Source organism: Terrapene carolina, unplaced genomic scaffold, assembly GCF_002925995.2.
Source record: "Terrapene carolina triunguis isolate 2854851 unplaced genomic scaffold, T_m_triunguis-2.0 Scaffold234, whole genome shotgun sequence".
NCBI lineage: Eukaryota > Metazoa > Chordata > Testudines > Emydidae > Terrapene > Terrapene triunguis.
Window position 1 is genome coordinate 5250818 of NW_020664585.1, and position 16085 is coordinate 5266902.

Here is a 16085-nt window from a genome sequence, read left to right on the forward strand (position 1 = left end):
GCCTGCACCTGTGAGGTAAGTTCTATTATCTCCATTTTACAGATGGTGACCTGAGGACAAGCATGTTTAGGGGATGGGGATGTGGGACTGGGTAGAGACCCTCCCAGGGAAAACTGGCATAGACAATTGTGGGAGTGAGGTGACTGTGAGAGATTGGCTATCAAATGTCCAACTCCTACTGCATTAGGCAAACGCCACTCTGGAACAGGAACAGACTATTGGCCACAGAAGTCTCAAGCCTCATTGGCTGAGGGAAGCACCATCACTCCAAACCAAGGCCAAGGGGTTGGCTACAGACCACCTGGGAGACTCTGGACGAATGAGCAGACAGGGCAGGGCTGGAAAGCAGGACTGCATGCAGCTGGAGGGGATTTTGGTTTTGGAGAGAGAAATCAAGAGCTGCCATGGACGCTGCAGAGAGGGAGCAATGTAGACCGCACAGCCTGGAGCCAACAGGACTGAGACCAGTTGGCAGGACCCCACCATTCTGAGTGTACAGCGCACCCCAGCTCCAGAGTGCCAGGCAGGTAGGACTGACTGAAGGGGGCCATGGATCAGTTCAAAACAGAGAGCAAGTGCTTACCTAGGAGGGCATAGGGGGGCTGTATGATATATGCTGTACCAAGGGGAAAAGGAGCTTGTGTAACCCCTGCTGGAGATCTACTCCTGGCACTGTCTGAGTTAGATACAAGGATTGTTCTGTGGTTAAGTGGAGTACCTGGTCCAGAGGTCTAACAATCCTCTAGGGAAAAGGGTTGGTGCTTGTGCAGAGGTATGTGGATGGGGACCCAGGACCGCCTTCCCCAACTGTGAGAACTTCCCTCCCAACAGTACTATTGTTCCCATTTTATAGATGGTGAAACTGAGTCACAGAGACGTTTAAGGGACTTGCATTAACACAAAGCTCCAGTGTTGAGGCTTAGAATGCTGCAGGGAAAATTTAAAAAAAAAGTTCATGGATTTAAAAAAAAAAATCCAAATTTTTTTTTAGATTAGATATTTTAAATCCATTTATTCTCAGAGCCCTTATATTAGTTCTGACAGTGTGCCTGTAGAGGTGGGGACAAGCTTCATTAGTTATGGATCAGTCCTGCAGGGAGTACAGACTTCGAACCAAAGGGAGAGAGAAATTTAAGACTAAGTTAAACAGGTCACAGTAGGAGTTTCACAGAAACCTTTCCACCAAAACACTAGTTGAGTTGAGGCTACCTTCTGCCAAGGTGCTCACAACTAAGAGGAATGGAAGCAGATTATGGCACAAACAGAACATGTCCAGGGCTGCTACTGCTCTACAGTAGCTGCTCTGTCTCTCATAAACCAAAATCAAACCTGTACTTTCAATCCTGATGACTTTATTAAGGAAAATGAGAGAGAAAGAACACATGTAAGCTCCATCACAAACTAAGTACTCTCAGCCTGGAGATGCAGGCTAGAGAGACTTAGCAAACAAAACTGCCACATCGCCTTACAATGACATAGCTGCAGATGCCACGGGAATGAAAGCTGACTTCTCTGTTTTCATTAGCAGTGAGGTTAAACAGATCTGGGCAGCTACAAGGGGCAAACCTCCAAAATCACGCATGCCCCTGGCCTTTGTTGTCTCTTGCAGTTGTAGCCCATGTCTTGTCTCACTAAGTTCTATAACAAATACATTGATGTAGAGTCTGGTTCCTCTGATGACTGTAATGTGATCATTCATTATACAATATACACATGGTGCTATACAGACAGATAAGTTAGCCCCTGCTTTCAGAAGCTCTTAGTCTAGAAGCTAAATTCTTAGGCTCCCACTGAGGTGGTGGGAATTCTATTCCCTGGGAGCTTTTCCCAAGTAAGGACCTCAGGATTTGGCCCCAGGTTACCTAGGATGTAAATTCTCAGAAAACTCTGAGCTAGGCTCAATTCTGTTTGCAGGATTCACCACTGGAGTAAGGCCGGTTGTTAGGAGGACACGAACGACAGTCAGTGCCAGTGCTGACAGGTCTTCACACTCCCCCAAATGCTATCATTGGCACTCACTGTCTGTCCTTCTCAGCATCTGTGCTCGGGTCTGGAGCTGGACGTCACACTCTGACTCATTTTAACCACAGGAGAAAAGCTATCATTGAACTGGACCATTTCCAGACCAAGAAACTCCAAACCTTCCTGCATGTAGTAATGCTAACCACTGGATTGCTGGCATTTGCCACGTTATCATCCTAATAAATGTTTAGCAGGAGGTGCATTAAAACTGGATACAAGCTAACAGGAATCAGTAAATACACATATAAGGCTAACGTTTCATCCCTAATTCGTACTATCCCTTAAGAGGGAGAAAAGACTTTCGAGAACTGTGAATTTCTTGTCTCCCCCCCTCCCCACAAAACCTGTAGTAAATCCAGAGTTAACTATGACTTCACTGTTATCCATATGCTGAACTTTACTGCAACAGTGGGATATGTAGCTAGGTTCTTACGCTGTCCCATCATTGTTACCTTAGCACCTCTTTTTCCTACACATTTCACTTCCACAATCACAGGCCCCTTCTATTTGGGCTAAAGGAGAATCACCCTTCACTGGCAGCAATATAGCACCAATGACACACAGGTGAGCAGTTCTGATTCTATCCAGTATGGGGCAGTGCAGCACAAACACACACACACAAGCTATGTCATTGCTGTGTTATTTATATAGTATCAGGACTTTTTACATTAAAAACACTGTACAAACTAACAAATATATCCTCATAACATCCTGAAGGGTAGGGAAGTCTAGTCTCCACTTTATAGATGTGGAAACTGAGGCACAGAGTAGCTAAGAGACATGTCCAAGGCAATGCCGCAAGTCAATGTCAGGATTAGAGCACAGGCGCTCTTGGCTCCAGGTCTGTGCTCTATGCACTAGACGGCACCAGCTCCAATGGTTAGTCTGTGGGTGGAAGGTTTCTGACTTTCTTTTAACTATGTGGTAGTTAACTGGCACTGGCAATTCATAAAGATGCAAATAGACAGACAATGCTTTGTTCCAAGCCAAATTTCCACAAATTATAGCGGAGAAAACATGGTTTTAGTTAAAGCAAATGCCTGACTTGTCAGATCCAAACAACCTTGAGTCAACTTTCTTGGCTTTTTCACTATACCCAGAATCCACTGTTCTTCGGCAGTCACTCCAGCTACTCTTCCTCCCCCAGAGGAAATTCCAGTGGGCTCCATTAGAATCCTTCAGCTGATTTCTGCTGGTTACTGTCAAAAGGCAAGTAGCCCCAAAACCAAGACCCCTATCCAGCAACTGGGTGCACATTGGCAGGCCACTGCACATCTACAGGTTATTCAGCTGCAGCATTGGAGCCTTAGTTGCCAGCTGGAGAAAGCTGAAAAAAATTCGACTGCTCACCTAGTATATTTGGTGGGAGCAGAAGCTTTGGAGCACCCTCCAAAATCAAAGCATTGCATTGTGGGACAGAGTTAGGACCAGCTGAACGCATGCAGCTGTAGCACTTGAATGACCATATTGCTGATGTACTAGTTCAACCTAGACTTCAGCTAAAGGCCTTGTCTTTGGTGTTATTCCCAACCATTACTGTTAATGCTTGTAAAACACCTCGGATGGCTATTGGATGAGGTTACAAGAAATTTTGAAGGGTGCCATCACATAGCACAAAGCCAGGGGCCAGCTAAAGGCCCCACTTTGCTCGATTCTGGAGCACTGAAATACTGACAGACCTCTGTAGTATGATAGGAAATTCAGGCTCCTAAACTGGGAAGAAGAAAAGTGTTTTGGCCTTTGCCTCTGAAACACCTGCAGCAATGGAATGTTTCAAACAGCATTTTTTCTTCTTCTTCCGTGTCTGGTTGAAGGTGAGCAGTCTACAACATGTCAGTCAAGAATCATTCTGAATACAATATCTTCCACACATCAAAAAGGTCTTACATGTAATTGGGTAATTTATTGCTAACATATCATTACTCTTTATTCAGTGGAGTTACTCTGGGTCTGAGCACTACTGTAATATTTACACCATTGTTCCTTGCACGCTAGTTAAGTAGTTCTCTTTGAATGGTTTCAAAGCTTCAGTCACTGAGGGCCAGGTTTTCAAAGGTATTTAGGAGCCTAAAGCTACATATAGATGCCTAATGAGATATGCAAAAGCACCTGAACAGGTTAGGTGTCTGGGGCGAAATGCTAAAATTCTATTACGTTCAGCCACTAGGTGGCGCGGTATGTAACAATCTCTGCAATCGGGCACTGTCATCTCCTCCTTGTACAGGGCAAACTCCTGTCAAATGTGATTGATGTCTCAGATTTCATTGCTAGCAAACATTTAATATTCAGAGCGGATGCATCCTTTTGGGTGGGCTTGTGTGAGGGGTTTTCCTCCCCCCACCTCTTCAATCAGAAATGAATCATTCCCACTGTGATCACATAGCTATGCATGGTGCTAGCCCTAGGATTTCGGTGAGGAAGCGCATGATGATTCATTGGGGGTAGTCCCAGAACATAGGTTCCCTTGTATATGAAAAGGGGTTGAGGGTACCTTCATGCCGTGACCAGCCTCCCACTGAAGGAGATGCATAGCGCAGCTGTTAAGGCTGGAGGAAATGGATAGATGACAAAATTTAAAAGGGATTTCAAGGATACTTCTCCAAATAAGTTAGGGGCCTGAGGGCAGCAGCCATTGGAGGGTTTCAGTATGTGTGGGTGAATTTTACCACTTACACAGTAGAGCTCTTTACCAAGGGTGATACGAGGTCTGAAAAACCTGCCATACGGTGAGACGAAAGCAGCTCGGTTTATTTAGTTTATCCAAGAGAAGGTTAATAGGTGACTTGATCATGGTCTATAAGAAATTGCAAAGGGAGAAGGTTTCTGCGAGTAGAAAGCACTTAAGCAGACAATGTTAAAAGAAGATCAAATGGCTGGAAGTTGAAGATAGACAAGTGTAGAGAAATAACTGCACTGTTATATTTTGCACCTTAATTAACCATTGGAATAACTTATCTAGGGATTTCACTATTTCCACATCACTTGACGCCTATAAATCTTAACTGGATGTCTTTTTAAAAGGCACGCTGTAGCTCAAACAAGTTAGGACTTCATGCAGAATCATTTGGAGAAATTCACTGGCCTAGGTTATGCAGCAGGTCAGACTATATGATTACAGTGGCCTTAACATCAATTAACTAATTTATCACCATACCCTCCACTCTTGTGTTGTAGGCATGTAAATATTATTGTTCCCATTTTACAGACCGAGATACTGAAAGAGAGTGAGGCAGAGATGGTCAGTGACTTTCCAAAGCCACAGAAGGCATCAGAGAAAGGACTAGGATGCAGGAGTACTTCACTCTCAGGGGATTTATCTACACTGGGAAAACAGGTGTTTAAAAGTTGCTAATAACACTACTGATTTTCCCACTGTCAACAAACCTAGCATGTTTAGTCCACTAGAACAAATTGCCTCTCATGCTATTCAGCTGCGCCATCTTGTACCCAGAAGCCACTCTAGTTACTTGCCAGAGAAGTCGGCTCATCTGCAGGATGGTGGCACATGGCTGGGAGGAAACTTTAATGATTGGGTTACACCAGTTACATCCACCAGGCTGATTTTAAAAGAAAAAGGTTTCTAGTCCTTTCCCTTGTCACAAATGCTGAGATCAGCCTTGACATGTCCAGATCCATAAAATCAGAGGTTGCCAAAGCACAGTACTCTCTGTGAGGCAGCAGCTTTGACTGTTAGCAGTGTTTGTTTGCTTACTCGCTAATTTACATTCTCCATGAAGGTACCTAAAACTTTGGAACTAGCTCTAGTCCTAAATAGGTCCTGTGTAAGTTGAGCATCATGGCATGCTAAATAGTGCATCTCTCTATCGGGCTTTTGCAGACCGATAGGATTGATAGGGCTGTAGTTTTGTAGAGCTAGGGAGTTTTGTTGGCTCTCATGGAGTCAGCTATCTTGTAATTTATGTCAGAGTCCAGAGCCTCAGCTGGGTCTCTTAAAAACCTTTCATGAATTTAAATAACTAATTTGCAATGTGATCTTCCAGCCACTCAGTTTAATTAGTAAGAACCTACTTTATTATTTTTTCAAATTCGGTGCTGAGCTGAAAATTGTAAAACTTTCATGTTTATTTGGTAAGTTTTACTTTTCTTTATTTATATCCAAACCAAACGTATTGAAGTTTCTGTCTTCCTTAACAGAAGATATAATGCTAATGCTAAGAATTTATAACTTTAAACGAACCCCCTGAACTAGTAAATTGGATCCACTGATGCTCCAGGACCACCAGCCTTCCTAAGGCAGCAATGAGAAACCCTAAATGATGGATTTTCCATTGTGCGTTTCACTTATGTTGTTTCCTTCCTTCAGACTTCTTTGAATCCTTCTCTGCTGGATGACCTTTTGGTTGCGCCTTCTTGAGGAATGTACGACGCAGACATGATAGGATAGACTCTTTGAATCTTCTTACAGCAAGAATAAGAGCAATGAGGATGAGGAGAGCAAGACCAAGTATTGCCCAAAAAACCCACGAGATTTTGCCACTCACTATTTGTGGGGGAGGGCCACTGTCAATGCTTCCTCCAAAGCCATGGAACTGACAGTTTGGAGGGGCCCAGCCCATGATACAGTGACAGTTTTTATTATTGTTGCAAACTCCTCTCCCGCTGCACTTTTTGTCCTCATCACAAGCTCTTTTAATCACTGAAGCAGCCATACATGTCCGGTTCATACAAACCTGTGTGTTGCCACATGTTGTGCCATCTGCCACTACTCCGATGTCAACAATATCTACCCCTGGATGATAGTCTGTGCCCCAGCACCACCCATTGCCCATAGGTGTTTGAATTATGGTTGCATATTCCTCCAAGACAGGTACGGTTTTTACATTCACACACTGCACTCTCCCACACAAAATATTGCTATGGTTGCATTTCTCAAACGCAGTTTCTTTCCCGTCACCCCCACAGTTGCCAAACCGATCAGCTTTTACATTCAGTTCGTTGAAGCAAATTTCTGGAGCAGCTCTAGCTTCTTTTCCAAAGATACTTTCACACTGTAAATTATGGGTGGCGCATTTCCCCTTATAACAGTAGCCTTTGTCACTGCATGCATTTCCATCCTGCTTATACACATCTTCAGGACACCACTCAGAAGTCCCATCGCAATACTCTGGCAGGTCACACTCGTCTGCAATTGCTCTGCATGTTCTTCCTGATGGAAGAAACTTACATTTTCTACAGCACTGTCCAACAGAACAAACAGCTCCTGGCTTCAGTGTGCAATTGTGATGGCAACAAGGATCTCTTCTACATTCTCGTAGGTTCCCACAATCACAGTCTTCTCCGTGGTCCACTACTTTGTTACCACAGCGCTGAAGGGTAAAAAGTGTGTGAGGTTCAGGGATGTTAAACAAACAGTTTCCTTTTCCTTTATCCATTAGGTCTAAAAAATAATTTTTACTGCAGTTACTGAATAGACTGGTTCTTGCACTCTCTTCACTCATGATGCAGCTTGTGTGTTTGCCACACATACAGCCTCTGTGATCATGCTCCATGCCAAGATTATGACCCAGTTCATGAGCAAGAACCTTTGAAAAGAGTATTGGAGAATCATAAATGTATGCTTCAACTCCTGCTCCATAATAGCCTTCACAGATCCCACTGACATATGCCCTCCCAACTAGAGCTCCAAAATTTTTATAAATAAATAGGTGTGCAGCATCATGTTTCACCCGTGGAGAAATATTAAGTCTTCTCCAGTCATTAAAACTCTGAAGAAGCAACCTAATGTCTTCAGGAATGTTAATGGGGTTGCTTTGCGTCCAGATCAATAGCCCAACCAGAAGTATACGTAACTTTAGAGATTGAAAATGAGAATCTGCCATGTTGACAGTGTCAACAACGAGATATGTCACATTGGTTTCATTTTTCCCATGATAGTCAAACATTTTTTTGTCCACCACTATAAAGAGCTCGAGATACCTGGTGTGTCTGAATCTTATAGACAGGTCTTTACCTATTAAGTCCTTCCTAGTCTCCATTCCTGTTGCTGGACGTTTTCTTTCTCCATCAGTTACTTCACACGTCACAGCCTTGGGTTCCATCTCCTCTGTTCGATAAAGATGGTGCTGGAATGTAAAGGAAGTCTTCACGGGTTCAATGCCATAGTTTAAGCTCCCAATCTGGAGAAACCCTTTGAGTCCAGAGCAGGTGCTGAGGGCCACGTGAGACTCTGGGGTATTTTCCACATACCCATGATAGTAGCAATCGTCTGGAATATGGGGCTGATCTACTCTCAGTTGACCTCTAGCATCATAAGTGAAGACTGGGAAATTTTTTACTAGGAATCCTTTCTTCTGTTTTAGGTGAACTACATGGATCTTTCCTTCCACCTTGATGGCATAGGACATCTCGTCCTTGGTGGCTTTGCCTTCCTTCGGTGCTAGCTTCCTCGGAACTATCACTTCATAGGAAGCAAACTGTGGAGGTGGATGAGGACTACAGTCTGTGCTGGGAAGGAGAGGCCCCAGCAGCACCATGGAGATGCCCAGTCTGAGGAGCAGCCCTTGTCCCAGCACTCTGTCCCTTGCCATCAGACTCCTCAGCCTTAACGCTAATCCTCTCTGGGTCTGGTTTATGGTCGCTGCTTTCCAAACTGGAGCAGAGAAGGGAAATTGTGGGGTGTGTTAACTCAGCAGCACAGTCGTTAATTCAATCACCGAGTGGCTCCTTCTCATCTTAAAAAGCAGCAGGTAATGCCTCTCTCTCTCCACTCCCAACTGCTGCCCATGCCCGCTGCCAACTGCCTCTCTGAGCTTTAGTGAGTAGACACAGTAAAACTTGTCCCCTTACATTTCACGCTCCAGATCAGCATCAAGTAATGCACAAAGGGGCCGGCCCCCTTTCACAACCGCATTTCTGTGGGCTCCTTCCTCGCCCATCTCTCCTTTGTAACATCAATGGATTGTGCTCACCATTTGTGTGATCCCAAGTCCCACAGCGCAACAGACCTTCGCGCTATATAATAAACCACAGCCCCACTAACAAACCGCTGTATGCAAGGAAATCCAGGCTTCTAAATGGGCAAAACCAAAAAAACCAAAAGATGGGTTATGTTTAACCCCTGAAATTCCTGCCGCTGTGGAATGGCCGGGATGGCGGTTGATTGTTTTGGTGCTTCTTTAAACGTGAACATTCTACGGCATGTGGCTCGGGTTGGAGAGGGGCTTAGAATGTAGCCATGTGTGGCTTGTGCAGAGAGACAGACTTTAGGGCTTTCCAATTAAGAGTATGTAGGACTTCAATTAGCGAGAGAGAGAGAGAGTGTGTGTAAAACTAGCACTTTTCCAAGCTATGCCAGAACCCAGCGCCGTGAAAGCCCAGCTACGCCCCGTTCCTTGAGTCAGTTCTCACAAGAGCTGGTGCAGCTATTCAAGCTACAGTTCACAAACGTCCTTGTTGTGACGCAATTAAAATATTGCTGCACGTGGCACCTGTGCCACGACTGCACGACAGAAATGAAATGGTATCTAGCATTTAGCACTGCCCCGATTCCTGTACACCACAGAGCACCCATCCCGGCCCTCAGCGATGTCAGTCTTCCACTACCTCCTTTTCCAACACCGCCCAGTGTTAAGATAATGAGTTGTGTGTGCCTGGAGAAATCCTTTGCTGTGTTGGAAGGGGACAATTTGGTGAATGGGGCGCTGGATGGCTGTCAGCAGCTACTATGCTGAGGCTTGGGGGCGGGGGGCAGGGGCTTGTGAAGGGGGAAAATGCAGGAGGGCCATAGGCTGTGTTGCCAAAAACAAGCATTTAAAAATCATGACTCAGCTCCCCACGTAGCAGGAGATTATTTTAAACAGCGAGGGACTTTTTTTTTTGTTTGTTAAACTGTGTGGTTTTTTTCTGGTCTGCGTTCTGACCTTTGAGCCTACAGGGGTGAGGCTGCCCGACCCTGATTTTCTGTGAGCTTCAAAATTCAACCTGAACTGTTAAAAACCATAAAAAGGGGTCATCCCCCCTCCCCCCCCTTGCTGACTGCTTGGAGGGGATTCCACTTACCCCACCCCAGGGCGTAGGAGAGGGCAAGGCGGGAGTGGCTGCCATTGATCCCACTCTAGCCTTTGCCCTTATCGATAACCCACCTCCCTCCTGACCCTCTCTGGGAAGCCTCCACGGCTTCTTCCTTCACTCATCTATATTTGCCCATGCTAGTGTCCTTCCCTGGGGGTCAACGACCCTTTCTCACCCCCCCTCCCCGCCCACCTGTTCTTCACAGTGCCCCTCTCTGCCTCCTCAGAGAATATGGGGCCGCCCTCCTCCCTCAGGGCAGCAGTACTTTAGCCCCATGCTTAACAATGGGGGACAGGGACAGTGTCCATTTCTTTTAAGAGCTGCCTAAAGCCCTCCTCCACAGGCTGTAGGGAAGTGGCAGCCATCTTAACTGAGGGCTGCCTGTGGCTTCTGTCTTACTGAGAACAAGGAGAGATGATGGCCATTTGGAAAGCTGACTTTTGCTGAAGGGGACAATATTAGGTGCTACCAGTCTCTGCTGAGGGAAAAACCTGTGGGTTGTGAAGAAAAAAATGGCAAAAAATAGGAACCTTAGCCCTAAATATTAAGTTTTTAAAACTCCCAATTGGGTCTCGCCCCTCTTCTGCCAGCTTGTGTGCCACTTCACCAGTATCCTAAAAAAACACATTGAGGATGAACGGGGAAGCAAGGCTGCCGGATTCCAGTCAGACCCCAGTTACAAACCCTGGCACAGACAAGCTGTGAATTGCTTAGGGCTGATGGGGGCGGGGGGATGATAAATAGATTTAAATCGGTCAGTTTTTTAATTCGCTGACCGTTTTGCTATTTGATTCCAAGACCAAATTTATTTAAATATTTTTAAAAATGGAACAAACTGCCAAAAGTGTGTGTGCGTATGTATAAAGTAAATGTACATGAGTCCTACTGAAACTAGTCATCCGGACCCATTGACTGTCCGGCAGGGTTCCCCAGGCATTTCCACAACTGCTCTGAGAAACCCTAAACCATGGACTTGCCACTCTGCACTGGCTTTTGGAAGCGAACGCTGCCTTATTTTTACATGCTCCTGAGAGATGGGTTTATTTGCGCAATGCTTTCAGATGCTCTACGAATCACTTTTGTTACAGGCTTTTTAAGTAAGAGAGCAATAGCTGCCGCGACTATAGCGGCAGCAAGGGTTATGCCCACAATAGTCCCGACAAAACTAAAGAGTCCAGTTTTGGAAAGTGGTGGGGGCCCACTGTCAATGCTTCCTCCAAAGCCAGCGAACTGACAGTTCGGAGGGGCCCAACCATCATTACAGTGGCAGTTCCCGTTACTGTTGCAAACCCCTCTGCCGCCGCACTTCGTTACAGTACAGTTGGATGTCAGCACTGTTGTCTCATTGACACATGTATGGTTAATACAAATCTTATTTGTACCACACTTTGCTCCATCATCTACTATACCAGTATCCGAAAGCTCCATCCCCATGTGAAAGTCTGTACCCCAGCACCACACATTATCCACCGGAGTTTGAATTATGGTCGTATGATCCTCTCCCCGCGGTATTCTTTTTACATTCACACACTGCACCCTTCCGCACAAGATGTTTTCCAATTTACATGCCTCAAACTTTACATCTCCCCCGTCCCCTCCACAGTTGCCAAACCGATCCCCTTTTGAGTTCACTTCTTTGAAGCAACTTTCTGGAGCTGCCATGGCTGCTTTGCCAAAGAGGTATTGACATTGTAAATTGTGAGTAGAGCAAACCCCATGAAAACAGTAGCCGTTGTCACTGCATAAAGTCCCGTCTTGCATATACACATTCTCTTGGCACCACGGAGAAGTCCCATTGCAATACTCAGGCAGGTCACATTCACTTTTCTTCTTTCTGCATGTTCTTCCTTGTGGAAGAAACTGACATTTGTGACAGCACTGTCCCAAATCACAAATAGCCCCTGGCTTCAACTGGCAAGTGTGATCACAACAAGGGTCCTTTTTACATTGCTTTTTGGAGCCACAATCGCACTGTTCTCCTGGGTCAACTATGAAGTTGCCACAATGCTGCACGTGAAATAGTTTTTCAATTTCTGGGATGTTATTCAGACAGCGTCCTTGCCCTGACACTGTTAGGTCAAAATAGTCTCTAGAACTGCAGTTACTGAATTGATGGACTTGTATATGATGCGCATTCATGATGCAGGTACTGTCATTGGCACATACGCACTCTTTTCCATCATGTTTCATGCCAATATTATGTCCCAACTCATGAGCAACAAGCACAGCAAACTCCCTTGAAGGGCCATGCATGAATGCTTCGACACCCGATGCACGTTTCTTATCACAGACACTTCTCAGGTACGCTTTTCCAATGTTTGCTCCAAAGTTCATATACACAAATAGGTGTCCTACATCATGTGGCGCCCGTGGATAAATGTGACGTTTTCTCCAAAGGTTAAAATTGGAAAGAACCTCACTTATATTGTGTGTAATTTTGATGGGGTTGCTTTCTGTCCAAATCTCTAGTCCAGTGAGTAGTACGCGAAGACGAAGAGGATAAAAAAGCTCATCCACCATACTGACTACATCAACAACTTGCATCGAAACATTCGTTATATTGCTGCCTGAATATTCAAACCGCAGTTTGTCCACCACTATAAGAAGCTCCATATACTTAGTGTGCGTCCAGGGATGAAATTCCTCCGCTTTGGGAACCTGCCTCCTCTCCATTTCAGAAGCTTGATATTTGATCTCTTTGGCGGTTAATCCACATGTCACAGCCTTGGGTTCCATCTCCTCTGTTCGATAAAGACGGTGCTGGAATGTAAAGGAAGTCTCCACAGGTTCAATGCCATAGTTTAAGCTCCCAATCTGGAGAAACCCTCTGAGTCCAGAGCAAGTGCTGAGGGCCACGTGAGACTCTGGGGTATCTTCCACGTACCCATGATAGTAACAATCATCTGGAATATGGGGCAGATCTACTCTCAGTTGACCTCTAGCATCGTAAGTGAAGACTGGGAAATTTTTTACTAGGAATCCTTTCTTCTGCGTTAGGTGAACAATGTGGTTCTTTCCTTCTGCCTTGATGACATAGGACACCTCATCATTGGTGGCTTTGCCTTCCTTCGGTGCTAGCTTCCTCGGAACTATCACTTCATAGGAAGCAAACCGTGGAGGTGGATGAGGACTAGAGTCTGTGCTGGGAAGGAGAGACCCTAGCAGCACCATGGAGATGCCCAGTCTGAGGAGCAGCCCTTGTCCCAGCACTCTGTCCCTTGCCATCAGACTCCTCGGCATTAACGCTGGATTAAACTGAATGCTCTCTGGATCTGATTTATGGTTGCTGATGCCCAAACTGCAGCAGAGAAGGGAAATCTTGGTGTGTTAACGCAGCAGTACTGCCCTTAATTCAATCACAGAGCAGCTCCTTCACCCAGTACAGCCCAGCATCTTAAAAAGACACAGGTAATGCCCCTTTCTCCATTGCCAGCTGCTGCCCATATCCCCAACTAACTGCCTCCCTCTCTGACGCTGAACATTTTAATGACCAAGTTATATTCCCCACACTCTCCTTACATATCACCAGCTAGATCCACCTGGAGTATCAAAGCTGCCTGCCACCTTTCACATACATTTTTATGGGCACCCTCCCCATCTGTGTCTTTTGTATTTTCAGGGGTGCTCTCTCTCTGTCTGGCAGGGCAATACTACGTCCAACAAAGCAGCCGGTCAGCCAGAGAGGCCAACTCCGCTATATTATACAGCACAGAAACACTAACAAATCTGTCTGTGAAAGGAAATGTAGGCTCCTAAACTAGGAAGGGGATAACACTTATAAAATGTTACTCCCGAAACTTTTGCTGCAATGGAATGGCCCAGATCGTGTCTGTTTCTCTTCGTGCCTCTTTGAATGTGAACATTCTACGGCATGAAGCTCAGAATGCAGCCATGTGTTCCCCCATGCAGGGATGGGCATGAAATGGAGATGTGGATCTCTGGGACTCTACTCGATATAAATTTGGAATGAGTAAGGCAATGGAAAGATAAAGGGTGGTGAACAATGCCTCAGTCACTCATTGGGACCTAATATAGCAACAAGACACACCTTGGGTTATTAATTAATGCTTTTTGGCACACTGGCTAGCGTATTGCCCTTTTCTAAACACCCTAGTGCTGCTCATAAGCTGACATTTTATATATATATTTTTTTTTTTAATTGTTTTTTTGGAAAGTGGGTTGCATGCATTGAGCAATGCAGCCTTCTGCTCTGAAAGATATTCTCACAGTAGGGTCAGAAAATGAAGAGGCTTGTAAGCTTCCTGCCTGCTACAATTTTACATATATACAGCTTGTTTGTGTTTTTGTAATCTCTCTTTTTAAGTTACCAGGACTTTTTAGGCCTGTTCTTTCCTCCTTTCTCCAGCAACATGGATGCTATGTCACAGCAATGCTTTATAGATCAAATAGCCACACACTTTCTATTATGCTAATGATTAAAAATAGTTTTACTGAATAGTTAGGTTATTTACAATTGAAAGTGGGTTGGAGAGGCAGCAATGCCCCAAAATTGCTGTTACTGTGTCCTCCCCATCTCCCTCCATCCCCAGCCTGCCTATCTTCAGCACGTCTCCCCTCCATTCCCTGTCAACTTTAGGAGTGCAGAGATTTCTTAAGCATTTTTCACTGATGAGATCCTCATTGGGTTGGTGTCACGGTGTAGCATCAATTAGAATGTGCCTTTGGACAGTCACTCTTTTCCCGTCTTCCTGCCATATTCTAACAGGGCTCTGAAGATATCTGACTGATATCAAATGCAGACTGTAATACAGTGAAGTATGAGTTAACTAACTACTCAAGAAGCAAGAAAAAACATCAGTCTCCTAGTAGAGGGTGTTCTTTACTGAAAGGTTGAACAAAATTCTACGGTAAATCTTGGGACAGTTCCCATTTGTGTAAAGTTCTTATAAAAGCAACATCATTCCAGATAGAAATTGCAACATAGTGAACTCAAAACCTTGCAATGCCTTCCTTTGCTTCAGTTTCATTTTCTTTAATGCAATGCCTTGTGAGAGTTTTCCCTTTATGCAACTCATTAAGGAAATAAGAATAACTAGTTTCTGCTTCCAAGTATACCCTTACAGTGTGGGGTCACCAAATGTAAAAGGAGACATCAGATTTAAAACATTAAATTGAGTCTCAGCTACTATAGTAGAAACACATCAACTTTATCTCCCCAACTCAAAAATTACAGCTACAGTAAGTTATACAGTAGAACCTCAGAGTTACAAACACCAGAGTTACCAACTGACCAGTCAACCACACACCTCCTTTGGAACCGGAAGTACACAAACAGGCAGCAGCAGAGACAAAAAAGAAAAAAAGCAACTACAGTACTGTTTAAATGTAAATTATGAAAAAAATAAAGGGAAAGCAGCATTTTTCTTCTGCATAGTAATGTTTCAAAACTGTATGAAGTCAATGTTCAGTTGTTTGTGAACTTTTGAAAGAACAACCGTAACTCTTTGAAACGTTTGTAACCCTGAACAGAGTTACCAACAACCTCCATTCCTGATGTGTTTGTAACTCTGAGGTTCTACTGTATATACTCTGACAGAATGTGGCTAAACTGTATTCTTATTGAGTGTATAATGCTGCCATCTACAGGGAGGCATCATAGTTACTAAAGAAGAGATGACAGGTTATCTTGCCCCACCTATTATCAGTGTGAGATTGTCACCTACCTTTATTTTCTGGTGCTTTGTCTAGCCCAGTTTTGAGGTTTGCCCTTAAACACAGCACATTTTATCTCAAAGCACTTTACAAATATGAATAAGTTAGGCCACCCAGCACTCTTGTGAGGTACAAAGGAATGTGACTATTCCATTCTACTACAGGCAGGTAAAACTGAAGCAGAGAGGTCAGATGACATAGTGAGAGAAACAGAGCCCAGTTGTCCTGGGTGTGGACCACAGGACTGTCCCTTTCTCCCTTTTGGGCTACAAAGATTTAAATTCAGCCTTGTTCCAAACAAAAAAGCCAGATACCTTTTAAGTTTAGTAAAATCATTTTTTATGTACACTGATGAATAA

General features: G+C 44.5%; 2 protein-coding genes across 2 annotated transcripts; both read right to left on the reverse strand.

Moving 5' to 3' along the window:
- Positions 1–6320: 6320 nt before the first annotated feature.
- LOC112104126 (disintegrin and metalloproteinase domain-containing protein 20-like) lies at positions 6321–8570 on the reverse strand. Its single transcript, XM_024196278.2, has one exon. It carries the CDS (start codon positions 8568–8570, stop codon positions 6321–6323), a length of 2250 nt encoding a protein of 749 aa, XP_024052046.2.
- A 2500-nt stretch (positions 8571–11070) lies between these two features.
- Positions 11071–13278, reverse strand: LOC112104125 (disintegrin and metalloproteinase domain-containing protein 9-like). Its single transcript, XM_024196277.2, has one exon. The coding sequence runs from the start codon at positions 13276–13278 to the stop codon at positions 11071–11073; it is 2208 nt and encodes a 735-aa protein (XP_024052045.2).
- Positions 13279–16085: the final 2807 nt, after the last annotated feature.

Coding starts and splice junctions, on each gene's coding strand:
- LOC112104126 (XM_024196278.2), bottom strand. CDS start 8,570: ATGGCAAGGGACAGAGTGCTGGGACAAGGGCTGCTCCTCAGACTGGGC.
- LOC112104125 (XM_024196277.2), bottom strand. CDS start 13,278: ATGGCAAGGGACAGAGTGCTGGGACAAGGGCTGCTCCTCAGACTGGGC.